Source organism: Oncorhynchus gorbuscha, linkage group LG13 (assembly GCF_021184085.1).
Source record: "Oncorhynchus gorbuscha isolate QuinsamMale2020 ecotype Even-year linkage group LG13, OgorEven_v1.0, whole genome shotgun sequence".
Lineage (NCBI taxonomy): Eukaryota > Metazoa > Chordata > Actinopteri > Salmoniformes > Salmonidae > Oncorhynchus > Oncorhynchus gorbuscha.
In genome coordinates, this window is record NC_060185.1 from 49026502 (window position 1) to 49046037 (window position 19536).

Below are 19536 nucleotides of genomic sequence, written 5' to 3' on the forward strand. Positions count from 1 at the left end.
AGTATTTTCTATGAACTTGATTGAGATCAAGGAAATATTCGGTCATCCATTTTCTCATATAGCAGACAATCACAGACCAACATACCAGACTCTACACGTCCACCTTTACTCTATCTGGAACAGGTTCTTGTATTTGCTTCAAGAGAAAGCGAAATCTACACATACATCTCCGGCAAAAACCAATGATCCGGTGTGGAAAGACTGCTACAGTGCCTTCAGAGAGTATTCATACACCTCAGCTTTTTCTCAGCCATCGACACGAAACACCCTCAATAATAACAAAAGTGAAAACATGTTTTTAGAAATATTAGCAAATGTATTGACAAATACACAAATATGTCATTTACATAAGTATTCCCACCCCTAAGTCAATACATGTCATAATTACCGTTGGCTAAGAGCTTTGCAGTCCTGGATTTTTAAAATACTTACCCATTATTCTTTTTTTTAAATCTTCAAACTCTGTCAAATTGGTTGCTAGACAACCATCATTGCTAGACAACCATTTTCAAGTCTTGCCATAGATGTTCATGTAGATTTAAGTCTAAACTGTTTCCCTCTAGGATCTTACCTGTGCTTACCTTTATTCTGTTTATTTTTTATCCTAAAAAACTCCATAGTCCTTGCCGATGGCAAGCATACTCATACCATGACACAGCCACCACTATGCTTGAACATATGGTGAGTGGTACTCAGTAAGGGTGCCCGAGTGGCGCAGTGGCCTAAGGCACTGCATCTCATTGCTAGAGGCATCACTACAAACCCTGGTTTGATTCCATGCTGTATCACAACTGGCCGTGATTGGGAATCCCACAATTGGCTGAGCGTTGTCCGGGTTTGGCTGGGGTAGTCCGTCATTGTAAATAAGAATTTGTTCTTAACTGACTTGCCTAGGTAAATAAAGGTGAAATTCATTTAAAAAAGTGTTGTATTGGATATGCCCCAAACATAACACTTTGTATTCAGGACAAAAAAGTGAATTGCTTTGCTACATTTTTAGTGCCTTGTTGCAAACTGGATGCACGTTATATTCTGTACAGGCTTATCACTATCAATTAGTTTAGTATAGTGGAGTAAAGACAATGTTGTTGATCTATCCTCAGTGTTCTCCTAGCACAGCTACAGTTGAAGTCGGAAGTTTACATACACCTTAGACAAATACATTTAAACTCAGTTTTTCACAATTCCTGACATTTAATCTTCGTAAAAAGTCCCTGTCTTAGGTCAGTTAGGATCACCACTTTATTTGAAGAATGTGAGATGTCAGAATAGTAGTAGAGAATGATTTATTTCAGCTTTTATTTCTTTCATCACATTCCCAGGAGGTCAAAAGTTTACATACACTTGATTAGTATGTGGTACCATTGCCTTTAAATTGTTTAACTTGGGTCAAACATTTTGGGTAGCCTTCCACAAGCTTCCCACAATAAGTTGGGTGAATATTGGCCCATTCCTCCTGACAAAGCTGGTGTAACTGAGTCAGGTTTGTAAACCTCCTTGCTCACACACGCTTTTTCAGTTCTGCCCACAAATTTTCTATAGGATTGAGATCTGGGCTTTGTGATGGCCACTCCAATACCTTGACTTTGTTGTCCTTAAGCCATTTTACCACAACTTTGGAAGTATGCTTGGGGTCATTGTCCATTTGGAAGACCCATTTGCAACCAAGCTTTAACTTCCTGATGTTTTGATATGTTGCGTCAATATATCCACATAATTTTCCTACCTCATGATGCCATATATTTTGTGAAGTGCACCAGTCCCTCCTGCAGCAAAGCACCTCCACAACATGATGCTGCCACCCCCGTGCTTCATGGTTGGGATGATGTTCTTCGGCTTGCAAGTCTCCGCCCTTTTCCTCCAAACATAACGATTGTCATTATGGCCAAACAGTTCTATTTTTGTTTGTTCATCGGACTAGAGGACATTTTTCCAAAGGTATGACCTTTGTCCCCATGTGCAGTTGCAAACCGTAGTCTGTCCTTTTTATGGTGGTTTTGGAGCAGTGGCTTCTTCCTTGCTGAGCGGCCTTTCAGGTTATGTCGATATAGGACTCGTTTTACTTGCATACTATTATTTGTACAGATGAACGTGGTGCCTTCAGGCATTTGGAAATTGATCCCAAGGATGAACCAGATTTGTGGAGGTTTACAACTTTTTTTCTGAGGTCTTGGCTGATTTATTTTTATTTTCCCATGATGTCAAGCAAAGAGGCACTGAGTTTGAAGGTAGGCCTTGAAATACATCCACAGGTACACCTCCAATTGACTCACATGATGTCAATTAGCCTATCAGAAGCTTCTAAAGCCATGACATCATTTTCTGAAGTTTTCCAAGCTGTTTAAAGGCACAGTCAACTTAGTGTATGTAAACTTCTGACCCACTGGAATTGTGATACAGTGAATTATAATTGCAATAATCTGTAAACAATTGTTGGAAAAATTACTTTTGTCATGCACAAAGTAGATGTCCTAACTGACATGTTAAAACTATAGTTTGTTAACAAGAAATGTGTGGAGTGGTTGAAAAACGAGTTTTAATAACTCAAACCTAAGTGTATGTAAACTTTCAACTTCAACTGTATTAAACTCACCATTGGCATCATGGTGAAATCCCTGAGAGGTTTCCTTCCTCTCCAGCAACTGAGTTAGAAAGAACACCTGTATCTTTGTAGTGACTGGGTGTATTGTTACACCATCCAAAGTGTAATTAATAACTTCACCATGCTCAAAGGGATATTTAACGTCTGCTTTTTTTAACCTATCTACCAATAGGTGCCCTTCTTTGGGAGTCATTGGAAAACCTCCCTGGTCTTTTTGGTTGAATATGTGTTTGGAATTCACTGCTCGACGGAAGGATCTTACAGATAATTGTGTGGGGTACAGAGATGAGGTAGTCATTCAAATATCACGCTAAACACTATTATTGCACAAAGAGTGAGTCCGTGCAATTTATTATGTGAAGATTTTTTACTCCTGAACTTATTTAGGCTTGCCATGACAAAGTGGTTGAATCCTTATTGACTCATAATTCCACTTTGACATTGTGGGGTATTTTGTGTAAGCCAGTGAACTTATTTAGGCTTGCCATGACAAAGTGGTTGAATCCTTATTGACTCATAATTCCACTTTGACATTGTGGGGTATTTTGTGTAAGCCAGTGACACATTTTTTATCCATTATAAATTTAGGCTGTAATACAACAAAATGTGGGAAAAGTCAAGGGGTGTGAATATTTTCTGAAGGCACTGTACTTCTGTTACAAGAATTATGTTCTCAATGTTCACAAACCAATTCAATCAAACTACTCAGTCTGCTCGATCAGGATTTGTAAGATACTGATTGAAAAGAAGCAGACAGAGGCCCAGCTAAAATAGACAATAAGGTTTATTCGCGGGAGAGAAGCCAGTATAAAATGAATTGTTTTGTATTCTTGACTTTAGAACGTTCCTGTGAATAAACCTTATTGACTATTTTAGCTGGGCCTCCGTCTGCTTCATTTCAATCAGTATCTTACAAATCCTGATTAGCACACCGAGTAGTTTGATTGAATTGGTTTATGAACATTGAGAACATAATTCTCATAACAACTTCCTCTTTTGACCTGTGTAACTTTCTCCTCCTCAAATAAAACCTAATCCCCCTCAAATAAAACCTAAACTCCCTCTCTGCTCCTCTCCACACAGAGCTCAATCTCTCCCTCCCTCCCTCCATTTTTGTATTCAAAGAGACTGAGATTCTTGTTTGTAATTAAAAGCCCTATAACATTTTTTTAAATAAAATATGACAATTATTATTCCTGCTCTGGCTCCTCTCAGGGCCCCCAACACAGAGCAGAGCAGGCCAAACCCTTCCTGCATTCCTTTCTTAGCAGGCGTTTCATATCACAGACCCTGGGTGGTAGGTCGTCTTGTTAGAGCCTACTATCTGCAGAAGCAGGGCTGAGAGACAAGGGAGCCTACTATTTCATTAGTCAAACGGCCTGGAAGCGCTAGGAAGGTGTGTGTGGGGTGGGTCATGTTAGGAAAGTCCAGCCCTTGACACCCAAACCAACAACTCCATAATGGTGTTGTCATACTTGCTGATTCATCTGAAGCCGCATAATAACGAGATGACGAATGCAGTACTCCAATAGACATAGAATGGCTGTACGAATAGGAATATGTAGGCTGTAGAGGAGGCTGGTGGGAGGAGCTATAGGAGGACAGGCTCATTGTAATGGCTGGAATGGAATTATTGGAACAATGTCATACGTGGTTTCCATATGTTTGATAAATTCCATGTAATTCATTCCAGTCATTACAGTGAGCCCTCCTCATATAGCTCCTCCCACCAGCCTCCACTGATCAGCTTATTTTTTATATTTTATTTTAAATAACTCCCTAATGGGCAAACTCACCAAACACACGTCATGGTTTGATAAACTTTTGACTGCGTGACCTTAGCTGAGGAACGTGGACTCATTTCAACTCAATTATCCGTGGTCACCAAATTCCTCAAACGCGCAGGCCTGTATATAATGTTACATAACCATCTGACTAGTCATTGAAACGAAACGAATGAAATCCCCTAATAACAAACACGGCCGAAGAACTACAAAACAGTCAGGCTTGACTCAGACCTCTAAAAGGTAAAAGAGATTGGTTTCAAAACGACAGAAAATATGTCGGCCCCAATAGCCTACAATTCACCAAAAGTCGTAAAACTAGAAGTGTGTCTACCTACAAGACCGTCTCGAACTTGATAACTGGCAGACTGAAAATCAACAGTGACAATTGACAGAGTGGAGAACAGGGACCGCAAGCAAACCGTGGCTGTTTGTCAACATGTCAGAGAACCTTTATAACCGTAGAGGAAACCGTCACAAATACACTGAACTCTGCACGTTGAGAGATCTTGGATAGCGTATCCCACGATACCACATGCACTCTAACATAGGAGTGGCCACAATGCGGACTTGCAATCTCAGCAAAAGCGTTTCTCGTGTGAGTGCAAGCACAAATGAATGCCTTTATATTAAATGGCAACGTCATCCTATTTGTGTAGTTACATTATTGGACGCAACATTTGCTTCTGTAAGGCACTTAGATACACAACGTTGCAACTCGCGTCACTGAAACAATGATCGATATGGTGCGCAGACTATATGAGCATTCCATTTTGAAGTTCAAAATTCGTGTTCACTGAAAACAGAAACTGAAGAAATCGAGACATGCAACTTCATAGATTTGGGAATTGTAGACTAGATTATTATTTTTTTAAAGGCCATAACATTTCGATGTGTAAGGCTATAAAAACTTCCTCCCGAAACGGGTTTAGTTTCTGTAGGAAACAAATGTCAAAACATGTTGACGGATTAAAAACATGCCTTGCACTCCAGCTGTCCCAACTAGTGGGATACTATGTACCTATTTGCATTAATCTTTGAAACAAGACCGGAATAGAAATAAAATGTCGAAATATCTATAGGGTAGTCTCGCCAATAACTTATTACGCAGTAATTAACGAATGTTATGCGTCCAGAGCTATTTTATGACATCGGGCCTCGACTGACCACTAGTCCAAAATGATCCTTGGATCGAGGGAAAATGACAGCAGATCGTTGGGTGATGTAATTTAGCCAACAAAAAGACAGGATTTTATTTGTTATTCGTCGAAAAAAACATTTACACGTTTTCTGCCCATAACGCATGGCATGGGGACCTTATATTTCCAAATTGATCCACACATTTTAGTCCATGAATGCTCCCTTCTGTCCATTCACATGTAACTGTGAACAAATGAAGGGAAAACGATGGAACATAATTGGAACGTAATTGACACAGATAAATCACCCTTTGACAACCATCTATTGCAGAATGACATTCGTTTTATTTGGGCACATGCATTAAGATGAGATTTTTGGTTTTGTGCAAGAGGGGAAAATCTCTCAGAAGAGCTTGGCCCTGGCCTGACAAACCCCATTCCACACAGGAAGATTGCAGACCCGTTTGCTGCACATTTTTTTTTTGTCTGAACGAGATTCACTTTTTATTACCCCCCACTTCACTCCTGACTACCTATTTAACCTTGTGAAATAACTGTTATACGGAACATTGTTTTCATTGCCACACCATCATAATCAGTTAAAGTAAATTGTTTTCATTTTTAAACCCGTTTAGCGAAATAAAACATTGGCAAAATGAAGTGGTACATACCATAGCATTCCTCCCTCTTCTCTCGTTCACTCCTTTCTCTCCAATGTCCTCCGTCGCAACTCGCAAAAACAGCAATCCCAACGTCTCGAGAATATGATTAGGAAAGAGGGGAAATTCTACTCCTCTAACAGTCACATAAATCTATATATTTCCCTTTTGGACACTTGGTATATTTCTTTCCCCTGAAATCAAGTCTCAATTTTCACAAGTAGAGTATTAAGTTTTCGGTACCATCTGCATGTCTAGTTCCTCCTCTTCCATTTGCACACAACACAATTATCTAAATTATCTCGGAGAAATGCAGTAGAACTTCAGTTTCTTGTCCGCTGAATGTTCGCGTTAGGAAAGAGGGGGCGTTAGAAAGGCTTGAGTCGTTGTGTTTGCCTCTTGGTTCACCACGTTGTTTTGACCAATTGTTATTTCCTTTGTTGTGTCCAATATACACGTCTGCCCATACGCGTACACAGAATATGCCGTGTTATGTGATGCGCAGTGCTCATTTAATAATAGCAACCCTAAATGTTGTGTTTCCTATGAGTATCACTTCCCAGACTGTCCAAATGTATGACAGTGTGTAAGTGTATTTTTTTACAGCTTCCCAATAATGGCGGCCCGGCCCTTCTCCAGAATACAGCCTCTCTCCTCCTCTGTCCTATTCGGAGAATAGAGGGAGCTGTAGCCTACCAGAGCGTAGTCTCGCTCAGTGGCGCTTGGACACAATTACAACACACAGACATTCTGTTTCTAAATAACATAATTGCTTTTATTCTCCTAATAGTTAATGTTGTTCATCATACTTCGTTTTATTTTATTTTGCTGTATTAATTATACACTTCAATTTAAAGGGGTAATCTGCAATAGTGACATCAGTTTTTGGACACAAATGAATGACACACCCATGAATTATTGAAGAATATAGAGCTTATAAATGCCTCATGAACTTAGTTTAACTGTCATACCCCATCAGAACGCAACATATAAGCTTGTTTTACTATGATGTCTGTAAACAAAGTAATTGTAAACAAACACTAACTCAAAACGTGGTCAAATTACACTGAGCATACAAAACATTAAGAACACCTGCTCTTTCCTTGACACATCCAGGTAAAAGCTATGAATCCTAATCGATGTCACTTGTTAAATCCACTTCAATCAGTGTAGATGAGGGGAGTACACAGGTTAAAGACGGATAATTAAGCCTTGAGACAGTTGAGACTTGGATTGTGTGTGTGCCATTCAGAGGGGGAAAATATTTAAGTGCCTTTGAATGGGGTATGGTAGTAGGTGCCAGGCAAATTGTATTTGTCACATGTGCCAAATACAACAGGTGTAGTAGACCTTACAGTGAAATTCTTACTTACAAGCCCTAACCAACAATGTAGTTTATATATATATTTTTTTTAAATACCTAAAAAAACTAAGAATAAGAAATAAAAGCAAACAATTATTAAAGAACAGCAGTAAAACAACAATAGTGAGGCTAAATACAGGGGGTACCGGTACAGAGTCAATGTGCGGGGGCACCGGTGTCAAGGTATTTGAGGTAATATCTACATCTAGGTCAAATCATTGAAGTGACTATGCATAGGGGGGGGGGGGCAATGCAAATAGTCTAAGTATCAATTTGATTAAATGTTCAGGAGTCTTATGGCTTGGGGGTAGAAGCTCTTTAGAAGCCTCTTGGACCTAGACTTGGTGCTCCGGTATTGCTTGCCGTGTGGTAGCAGAGAGAACAGTCTATGACTAGGGTGGCTGGAGTCTTTGAACATTTTTAGGGCCTTCCTCTGGCCGGAGTGATGTACTGGGCCGTGTGCACTACCCTCTGTAGTGCCTTGCGGTCGGAGGCTGAGCAGTTGCCATACCAGGCAGTGATGCAACCAGTCAGGATACTCTCAATGGTGCAGCTGTATAACCTATTGAGGATCTCAGGACCCATGTCAAATCTTTTCAGTTTTCTGAGGGGGAATGGGTGTTGTCGTGCCCTTTTCATGACTGTTTTGGTGTGCTTGGACCTTGTTAGTTTGTTGGTGATGTGGACACCAAGGAACTTGAAGCTCTCAACAGCTTTGTCGATGAGAATGGGGGCGTGCTCGGTCCTCCTTTTCCTGTAGTCCATAATCATCTCCTTTGTCTTGATCACGTTGAGGGAGAGGTTGTTGTCCTGGCACCACACGGCGAGGTCTCTGACCTCCTCCCTATAGGCTGTCTCGTCATTTTCGGTTATCAGCTCTACCACTGTTGTGTCACAGGCAAACTTAATGATGGTGTTGGAGTCTTGCCTGGCCGTACAATCATGAGTGATCAGGGAGTACAGGAGGGGACTGAACACACACCCCTGAAGGGCCCTCGTGTTGAGGATCAGCGTGGAAGATTAGTTGTTACCTACCCTTACCACCTGGGGGCGGCCCATCAGGAAGTCCAGGATCCAGTTGCAGGGGGAAGTGTTTAGTCCCAGGGTTCTTAGCTTAGTGAAGAGCTTTGGGGGTACTATGGTGTTGAACGCTGAGCTGTTGTCAATGAATAGCATTCTCACATAGGTGTTCCTTTTGTCCAGGTGGGAAAGGGCCAATAGAGATTGCACCATCTGTGGATCTGTTAGGGCGGTATGCAAATTGGAGTGGGTCTAGGGTCTCTGGGATAATGGTCTTGATGTAAGCCATGACCAGCCCCCTTCAAAGCATTTCATGGCTACAGATGTGAGTGCTACGGGTCAGTAGTCATTTAGGCATGTTACCTTAGTGTTCTTATGCACAGGGACTATGATGGTCTGCTTGAAACATGTTGGTATTACAGACTCAGAAAAGGAGAGGTTGAAAATGTCAGTGAAGATACTTGACAGTTGGTCAGCGCATGCTCGGAGTACACGTCCTGGTATTCCGTCTGGCCCTGCACCCTTGTGAATGTTGACATTTTTAAAGGTCTTACTCACTTCGGCTGTGGAGAGTGTGATCACACAGTAGTCCGGAACAGCTGATGCTCTCATGCATGTTTCAGTGTTACTTGCCTCGTAGCGAGCATAGAAGTAATTTAGCTCATCTGGTAGGCTCGTGTCACTGGGCAGCTCTTGGCTATGATTCCTTTTGTAGTCTGTAATAGTTTGCAAGCCCTACCACATCTGATGAGCGTCGGAGCTGGTGTTGTACGATTCAATTTTAATCCTGTATTGACGCTTTCCCTGTTTGATGGTTCGTTGGAGGGCATAGCGGGTTTTCTTATAGGCTTCCGGGTTAGAGTCTCGCTCCTTGAAAGGCACACCAGTTTGTGTCGAGATCTGCAACGCTTCTGGGTTTTTCACACTCAACAGTTTCCCATGTGTATCAAAAATGGTCCACGACCCAAAGGACATCAAGCCAACTTGACACAACTGTGGGAAGCATTGAAGTCAACATGGGCCAGCATCCCTGTGGAACGCTTTTGACACCTTATAGAGTCCATGCCCTGATAAATTAAGGCTGTTCTGAGGGCAAAAGGAGGGTGCAACTCAATATTAGGAACGTGTTCCAAATTTTGGGTATGCTCAGTATGTGATTTTGATATCACGGATGGTCAGTCCTTGCATCCATAGCTCTGTCTATGAATTTTAGTGGTAACATTTCTCCAGCCTCATCCATCAGCTTTGGACCAAAACAGGGGTTGGGAAAACACTTTGAAATCGTTTCAACTGCTGATTGCCCCTTTAACTGCACATACCCTTAATTGGTAGAATAAAACAATTAAAAAAGGTAAAGGCAATTTAGGACATGAAATGAGATGCAACTTGCAAGAACTGGAGAAAAAAACTTCCAACAAATTCGTTTAATTTTTTCAAATTCATTGCATTTTAATCCATTTCCTGGAATTGACCCCAACTCTTGCAGGAGAACAGATGTATCCATGTCTGGCAATTATAGATATAAACCATTTTCACAATATCATGTCAGTTATGCCTTCACCACACAAATACACTCAGTTCTCTCTCCAAACTAGTAAATAGCATACTTGTATTGCATTTGATGCATTTTATATAAAATGCAACAAATGCCTAACTTACTGGCTTCCGTACACAAATAATTCATGTACGACACTCCCATATCTTCCTTTACAATATTAACGAATCCTATATCTGATCCAGCACACAGGGATAATGGGAGAGAGAGTATTCTTTTTTTTCCTTTTTTGCCATTCAGAAAATCAATCATCTCAAAGCTCGTTCCCGGTCCTCTAGACTTATGCCACATCTCTCATATGGCTGCTTATTGAATTATTGGAGATAACTTTAGACCTGAGAAGAATTCAGTAGTCCTGATTATAGTCCTGATTTAAATGATATTGCCTTCTCCAAGAGGATATGACTTGACAATATAAAAACCACAAACACATGAAAGTTAAAGATAGAGATTCCACAGAGAGAGAAATGATGTATTGCAAGCTAAATATGATTGTTGTTCTACAACTCAAAACAGATGTTTAGTGGCTTGGAGACTTTGTCACGCATTGAATCTCTTTCTCTCTCCCTCTCTGTCTCTCTCTCACATACACACACAACAGTGGAAGCTGCTAAGGGGAGGATGGCTCATAATAATGGCTGGAATGGGGCAAATGGAATGGCATCCAACACATGTGTTTGATGTATTTGATACCATTCCACTAATTATTCTCCAGCCATTACCACAAATTAAGATGCCACCAGCTTCCTGTGACACACACAGTGGCGTACAGCACCCCCCCCCCCCCTGCACACACACCTTACAACATGTAGTCTGAATCAGGCTGATCCTCATGTATATGTATTCTTCGGGGTGGAAGTTCACCCATACAAAGTAACATCCAATAGGGTTGGATAACTTTATCTCTTTATTGGCAGAATATTTGATCATAATTACTTTGCTAAAAATTCCAAACAGTCCACATCCTCTAACAGTTACTCTTGATCTTTGTATTAATGTTTTATGATAGGTGAACATCCTCCCTTTAAACACACAAGTTGAAAGTACAGCACTCTGAGTCAACAAGCTGCTTGCGGTCCAATCATTTTAGTCAGTGAGTTCACAGCAATATTTACATGACCTCAGTCACACAGAGCAAGATTAGCAGGGGTCAAAGTTTAATTCATAATCTGTCCCTGTTTTACATTTTCTCCTCTACAACTGAACTACTACTGTCCACTCACTGCGACAAGCGAGCCCAACTATTACCGATCTCTCTGACCAAGACCTTTCTGAAAGTTTAGTTTTTTTTTAACCAAAGTATGACATTTGGGAAATGCTCTGAACTGTTTCATACGCTCCTATTCATTTAAAGCCTCAACAGCCTTGGAAAACCATTGGAAAACAACACAGCAAAGCAGTCTAACGAGAGAAGAAGCCATGTTTTCTACTTGGTTTCCCCCCTTTTTCTCTATCCCATCGCAACTCTCTCTCTATGCAGCTGAAATATTTCTGGGTCCCAGGGGCATGCACATTCCTCCCCCTCACAGTTGTGCAATCCCTGACAATCAACCGCCCTCCCCCCCTTCGGCCTCCCTGGCCCAACGCACGGCACAGAGGAGCTGTCCAAACTGTCTGGACAATGTTCTGCAGTGGATCGACTACCCACCAGACCAGTTAACAAACTCATGGGCCCTGACTTTGCAGAAAACAGCCAAATGATGTAACACAAATGGCTGACCCTCCATTTTGAGACTTCTTGGTGTGGGGTTGGGAAGAAAAGAGTATTCCCTACCTTCAGTGTGAAAGTCACAGGCTCTGAAAGACAACATGTGTTTTGTTGTTTTTGCTGAGATTTAGTGTTGTGTCCTAATCTGCCGGTATAATAGCCAATGTTACACCCTGCAAACAGTCCTTGTGGTTGAAGGCATGATGTCAGAGAGTTTGTAATGTATGTTTCATTTGGACTAAGGAAAAATGTAAAAGTAGCATGGTCAACAGAAATGGTCAACAGAAATCCATGATAATGGAATAAGTCAAAATTATATGAGACATATTGATTATATATCTGTCTCTTTTTTCCTTTTCATAGTCAAGCACAGTGGTAGCCTATAATATTTTATTTTTTATTAAGATATTAAAAAAAAATCTTTATTGAACAAGGCGAGTCAGTTAAGGAAAAATTCTTATTTACAATGACAGCCTACACTATAACGCAATTTTCAATTTTATTTTAGATAATTGAATTCCTCCTAGTTTACGACAACTCACAAAAACCATAGCACTTAGCTTGAAGTGATACTTTATCAACATACTTGAAGTGACGTCAACTAAATGTAATGTGCCATAAGATACAATAATAAGTCAAAGTGCCTGTAAATGATTAATACTGCAAAATTTGCACTTTCCCTTGCTGACTTTTTTGTTGCTTGATTGGTCAAACCTAAACCATACGAATCCGCAGCTGACACAAGAAGGCACAGAGGGGTGCATGCTGGTTCTAGTAGGGAAATACCAATTTTCTTAACCTTTTATCGAACGATTTTACGGGTCTGAGAAAACTACATTTCCCACAATGCCATGCACCTTTTCCTTTACATCATTCTCGTGAAGATAGCGGGCAATCGGTCGTCAAAACAATCCTATCATTTTGAGAATTTATGTCAAATCAAATATATAAATCACCAGGCTACGGGAATTGATATTGTTTAAAACAACCGACTCAAAGAAAAGACAATGGTATGTTTGCAGTTGGGTACATTTTGTGGCCAATTGCTTTGCTCTAACGTTAGCTAGCTAGCTAATGTCGTTCGCCAGTATCATGTGAAATGTATGAGACGCCTAGAAATCATAGCCTGCTAGATAACGTTATATATTCGAATTAAACAAACCTATCGATTTAAATTGATCAATTAGCTATATCCGGCTCCCGACTTTGTTTTACGAAGCAACTGCCTGGCTTGCATGTATGTCAGCAGTAACGTTAGACTAGTTAGCCACCTAGCTAGTTAACGTTAGCTATCGAACATAACTAGCTACCTAAAAATATATATATATATATTTACCTGACAGGGCGTGGCTAACTAACGTTAGCTAGTAATCTAGGCGTTGTAAAGGAATGCACATCCGTTTGCACACTCTTAACCAATCAGCCATGCTCAGAAATGCACTGTTTGGGCTTTGTTATAGTATGAGGTGAAACTGATGATGCATAGGAGTGGTGATAACGTCCAGTGAACCCATAGTTAGATCTGAGAAGGCATATCCAAGACCAGGCTAGCAAGGGTTCAAGGTTTCAGAATGTTCAAATGGAAATGAGGTGTGTAGAACGCCTATGACTCTGACAAGAGAAACGGCGAAAATCAAGTTCTATAACTACATTACATCAAGGCCTAGGTTAGCGTGGCTAACGTTATATTGCGAGTAGATAATAGGAATGTAACTAGCCACGTTACTATAGCAGGTATGTAACTGGCCACATTACAATATCAGGGCTCTCAAACCCTAATAATTAGCTTGTTGATAAACTGAACCAGGTTAGTTACAACTGGGGTTGGAGTGGAACCTTACAGGAGGGTAGTTCTCCAGGAACAATGTTGAAGACCCACCGTACTAGACGGCAGAACATTTCTCACGCTTCATTTTCTCTCCTCCCCTGCCATACAGATCCGCTTCATCCTTATTCAGAACCGAGCGGGGAAGACCCGACTGGCCAAGTGGTACATGCAGTTTGATGACGACGAGAAACAGAAGCTGATTGAGGAGGTACATGCTGTGGTGACTGTCCGTGATGCCAAGCACACCAACTTTGTGGAGGTAAGGCTTTGCATGATGCCACATGTGTGCCCTAATGTAGGCTATTAGTTTCTGGCAATTGTACTCGTTGTCACTATCTGGCCATTCTAGAATGGCTGGAAGCAACCAGGGACTATAACTCGAGGTCTGGAGCTGCATTTGGCAAACAGTTTACTTGGCTTTATAGTGACGCGGGACTAAATTGTATCATACATTTTTACACTGACGAGACTGTGGATAAAAGGCTATTTTCTACTGATATGCTGTAGCACTAATTGGTTAACCAAGTTTAATTTAATATTTCATTGTAAATGGAAAAAGTACTGCTTGCAAAGTCAATTTCAATACTACTGTAATTATTCATAGATGAAAAATCAAAACCACATATCGAGATGCTTGTCTGTCTTGTCTCCAGTTCAGGAACTTCAAGATCATCTATAGGCGCTATGCAGGTCTGTACTTCTGTATATGCGTGGATGTGACAGACAACAACCTGGCATACCTGGAGGGCATTCACAACTTTGTGGAGGTATGACACTAAACACAAACTGTTTAATTATGATGACCTACAATGTGGGAGCTGTTTTAGGTCAATGACTCTTCGGCTGGTTTATGTGAAGGAATGTGGGCTAATCACATTTCCACCTTAATAGCTGAATGATTATGCATATTTTATTAGTAAACTATTGTAACGATGTGCTCCTACAGAGCTCTTTGGAATACAGAGTACCACAGCATGAGTCATAATACCCAGAAAACGTAGCGGTCAGATGGAAATAGTTCCAATTGTTTATCCACCATTAATTTTTCTCATAGGATATTTTAGAAACACTTAAATAAGGGCTGTTTCGTGCAGGCTTACCCTGGCGTGACATTTTGATAACTGTAAATCTCTCTAGGACAACGTGACTTATCAATCAATATATTCAACTATAAAGAAAAAAATGAAACGCTAATGTGGCTACCATAAAGAACTACAAGTTGCCGTGACCATCTGGACGAGAATGCCGAATCGAGGCAAATCTCTGGATTAACTATCTAAATTTAGACATGAATAAATTGGCAACATTTTTTAAAATGGTGCCAGTTTTTTAATTGACAATACCAGTTAGCAAAGGTGTCAGCTAGAGATGACATGCAGAGATTTGTAGTTTTGCATGATGTCTACGTTGATGCCAATTAGCACTTTTGAATCTGAGAGTAAATAGAGCTGAATATATTGAAAAGTCACCTTGTCCGAGAAATTTTCATCAAAATGTCACTCCGGGGTAAGCCTACACGAAACACAGCCCTTATTTTAAATGTTCCTAAAATCCCCTATGAGGAAAAACACTGGGTATTATGACACCTCCACTGTGGGTCTCTATTTTCTATGCCATCTTACCCAGTGTAATACGCCCCCTATAGTCTTTCGCTTCTCTGCAAAAGTAAGACCAAAACAAAGTGGGGGGTTGGGGGGAGAGAGAATATCTGGTGTTCTTTGTTCCCGAAAAGCATTCCCTGGGTGGCATTCCTCCCGGGTCGAGGGGAAACAGCGGAACAGCTCGCACTGTGCTCCCTGTCCGAGGGACAGGCGGAATGTGGCTGTGAAGGAAAACAGCTGAGATTTCCGACACTATTCAAGAGCACCGTGTCCTGGAATGCTGGACTTCCTCAGGCCCTTAAATGACCACGGCTTCATCTCAAATGATTCCCTATATAGGCTAGTGCACTACTTCAGACCAGAGCCGTTGTTAAATTGTTAATGTAACAAATCCTGACCTCTTCCCCCTTTTAGGTGTTGAATGAGTATTTCCACAACGTATGCGAGTTGGACCTGGTGTTCAACTTCTACAAGGTAAGAGTAAAAGTGTTGATTTAATTTTAAAACCAAACAATCTCTGTGCTAAGAGGAAAGAGAAAGGAGCAGAAGAAACCCGGGGGAGGTGAAGATACATTGAAATTGTATTTTCTTTCCTTGCAATGGGGAGGTGCCATGGCAATGAGGATGGGACACATAATTACAACAGTCAATTAGGCTCCTCCACACTAGTTTGGTGGCGATTGGTTTTCCTCTACAGGAAATGCTAAGCAATTAAAACTCTCCACCTGATAACCGCCCTTTAAGCAGTTATCGTGTCAATTACATAAGGTATTTCTGAATATTCGCCCACTCGCTGAAACTTAAAGAAGCGCAGCCCACGGTGAAAGCTGCTGCGCTCTGCGATTTCTTCTAAGTCAAAAGAAACCAGAGTGCCAGAAAGCGACATGATGGCAAACATCAGCTCATCTCAACATCAACCCCCCCTCTATTAGATCTAGTGCCACAGCAGCAAGGCCTACGCACAGCTAGAAAGACACATATACATAATGGGGTGAAGATGAATCTGAAGGATCTATACAGTTCTCCAACACTTTTGTTTTTAAAGCTGTGTGTACAGGGCGTTTGAGCGGTTCAGAAGGCTGACCTCTGACCTGTGTCCTAACCTGCTTCTACCCGTCCTGTGTGTTCTGTCCCAGGTGTACACGGTGGTGGACGAGATGTTCCTGGCGGGGGAGATCAGAGAGACGAGCCAGACCAAGGTCCTCAAGCAGCTGCTAATGCTCCAGTCCCTCGAGTAGCCAACAGAGCAGCCATCTTGAACAGTCTATCGCCTAACCCCATCAGTCACTCTGGAATGGACCCCTCTCATTTGCCAGCCTCCATGGAGCAGGCTCCACCCCTTACAGAAACCAGGGGCTTATTCACGAAGCTGCAAAGTCACAGAAGGTTCAGATAGAAATGCATAGTGTAGAACAGACATTCTGTCATGCAGAATTGGGAATCTAGTCAGCTCTACACATTACATTTCTATTTGCAACAATGAGAGTTTCAACCTCCTGATTATGCCCCATAAAGACTTTCTTGGTGATGCGTGGCAGATATGGCCCTTAACACTTTCATTTCTTAACCACCAGTTCAAGTAAAATCATCTGGATGAGTACATTTGCTGCACTGAAAATAAATGTTCTCTCTATGCCCTGTCTCAAGCTGGAGGCTGCACTTATGGCAGACTAGGGTTGCCAGTTATTCACCTGTGTATCCTGCCTATACTAGTGGAGAGCGAGGATAACAAGGATGCACTGTTCTGGCAACCCCAGAGCGGCACTAAAGTAGCTAACAAGCACAAGAAAACCCTTGTAAACGGCCTGTGATATCCCGGTCTACTTTTCACCATACTTCTGCCTGGGAGAATCACAGTTTGAGCTGCAGTGACTAAACCACCACTACGAATGCCCATTGAACTCTGGTGGTGGTTCACAGTTCAATGGAGTGCACTTACTATGAGTGCTGTTGAGAGGTCTGGTAATGGCAACCTGTAAAGGGTCGCATCTACTGTGATATTAAATAGGAGATTCTCTGGTCTTAACTTAATATCATGTCAGGTTATATCAGACAATGAGTCTCCACTCCACATACGGTGCTTGTTAGTCACACACAGATGTGTTCAAATTTAAATAAACTACTTTAAGATAAAGGAAACTCAACAGGAAAAAGGTTACTGATAAGGAATCTAGCTAATGGAAATATACAGTGATATATTTTACGTAAAGCAGTACTGTGAAGTTTGTTTTGTATTGTGTATATAGTGTGAAACCATTGTCCATTCCAGGCCTTTCCTCAGCTTCTGCCTCTCTCAATGGGTGTTTAATACACAGATCCGAATTGGGGGAAATTCCATTAATATTCACTGGTCACCTCATTCATACTACAAACAATGGGTTTCGATCATCAACCAGAGGCCAAACAATAGTCCAAAACTCCAGAGGCACTTAACTAGGTCTGTGACGACACCTTCTACCACTTCTCATTGTAAACATGTCCAGTCTTGCATCTCCCAACATATCACACGTTACTATTATGGTCTGTTTAATGTTTTGTTTTTTGGGGCTATAGTGAGAGATGTATGCTTCTCCTCCTCTCTTGTCATGTGAGATGTGAGTTTAGGTGTTACTGTCTCCTGTCATTCTATTCCAGTCAGTGTATATACAACAAAAAAATCTAAGTACTAAATAAAGTGTTACAAATATCTTGTGCTTTTTGATACTGTAGATAACGTGATGTACATTGGAAACACATTCATTTTTGTAGTGATATCACCATCTAGTGGTATTAAACCAGCAGAGCCTTCACGTTCTGGAATCTGCCCCCTGTCGTCATTCTAGCAAGCCTCCCAGTGATCGATAAAATCAATCAATATATCCACTTCAGATACATTAACCCACTCTGCCTGTTATTCCACTGATCTACAAACAGAAATTCAGACAATTAGACAGGCAAAGCTTTTACCATGTAGACTAGCATATTAAGTCTTCCCTGATACACTAACCGTACCCTACTGTCTCCATGGCGGATAGGCAACCGGGTTGAAAACAATGAACGCGTGTGCACATATTTAAAAAGACATGATCCGCAAATCAAAATCCACATTTAAAAAGCCAAGTTGATTTCGAATAGACCTTTAAAATGAACAAGCAAACCTTCCCTGCCAAAAACAATCCAATAGACAAACAAATATTTACAGCATAGATTATTCAGATGTACAGTAGTTCTTAAAATGGTTACTGAGCAACAACTGAGTTTCTGCTCCGTTCCGAGTGGAGAAAGGACAGGAGCCATTAGGGACAGACAGTTAATAATAGGCTGACGGCCCAAAGATGAAGTTCTTACGATGCAGCCAATATAATACTCGGCATTATTGAGACCAGGGTTCAATGGTATTAGGGTCGAGCAGCATGGAGTGCAACACAACTGCCGTGATTTGCGGTCAGTCTGTGGTCTACACAAACACGGGCTCAGGAAGTCACAGTAAATCTCCCAAGTGTTGCATCGTCCCTACAACGGCAGCAGACAAGTGGGTCAACATAAAATTGCAGAGGGAATCATTTTACTACAACCCTGGAGAGGAAAAATAGAACAGCTGGCTGGCAGGTCAGTCAACACTTGGAGAGAAAGGACAAAACCCTCAGTTGTTCTTCAGTAAGGAATGACTAACTTCCAATTGCTCTTTTTATTACAGTATATTTTTCAATCAATACAAATCTTACAATTCTATGGATACAGTATATAAACAATCTCAATAAAAAAAAGTGGCACTTGCAAAAGAGAAACAAAAATAAAGCAGACTTTCTTTTTTTTTTATACACAAAATGGGACCATTCTTTCTCAGGAGGATGTCAGTGGCATTTTGATAGCCATCTTCTCTATGCTGGTTCAGTGTAACAACCTGCTCTTAGTGGAGTGCAAACAGTAGCATTGCTTAGGAATTAGGTAAGGGTACATGGGGCCTGAAATTCTAAATGTTTCATAACCCGATTCTATATGACAGACAGAAAATTATAGGTGGAAGAGGCAAGACTTCATGTGTAAGACATGTAAAAACAAAAAGTGCAGTTGAATCTTTGACAGCCGCCTGGCCCTGTAACCTGAATATTTCCCACTAGTGACACCGAAACCAGTCTAGCTCCCGGTGACCGGTCTTTACATGTGAACTCAGAGCAGCAGAGAAATGAAGAGGGCCAAGATGGGGGTACGATTCTCGGGGATAACCTCCCCAGGGGCACGATAGAGCCGGAGAACGAGACAAGAGTGTAGCATTTTACATCGCAAAGGCAAGCAGT

The 19536-nt window shown here is 41.2% G+C and overlaps 2 protein-coding genes across 3 annotated transcripts in view; one reads left to right on the forward strand and one right to left on the reverse strand.

Moving 5' to 3' along the window:
• Positions 1-6843, reverse strand: part of arhgap35a (Rho GTPase activating protein 35a) — an 86944-nt gene extending 80101 nt beyond the window's left edge. Inside the window, exon 1 of the mRNA XM_046294815.1 lies at positions 6197-6843. The gene's annotated coding sequence lies outside the window, so the exon portion shown is untranslated. The remainder of the gene's footprint in view (positions 1-6196) is intronic.
• A 5800-nt stretch (positions 6844-12643) lies between these two features.
• Positions 12644-17945, forward strand: ap2s1 (adaptor related protein complex 2 subunit sigma 1). Of its 2 annotated transcripts, XM_046294820.1 has the most exons (5): positions 12664-12840; positions 13768-13917; positions 14312-14425; positions 15674-15733; positions 16396-17945. In XM_046294820.1, exons 1-5 carry the CDS (start codon positions 12838-12840, stop codon positions 16495-16497), a joined length of 429 nt encoding a protein of 142 aa, XP_046150776.1. In that variant the 5' UTR covers positions 12664-12837; the 3' UTR covers positions 16498-17945. The 2 variants fall into 2 exon arrangements, with proteins under 2 accessions (XP_046150777.1, XP_046150776.1); XM_046294821.1 differs by lacking the exon at positions 14312-14425 and having other exon boundaries at positions 12644-12840.
• Positions 17946-19536: the final 1591 nt, after the last annotated feature.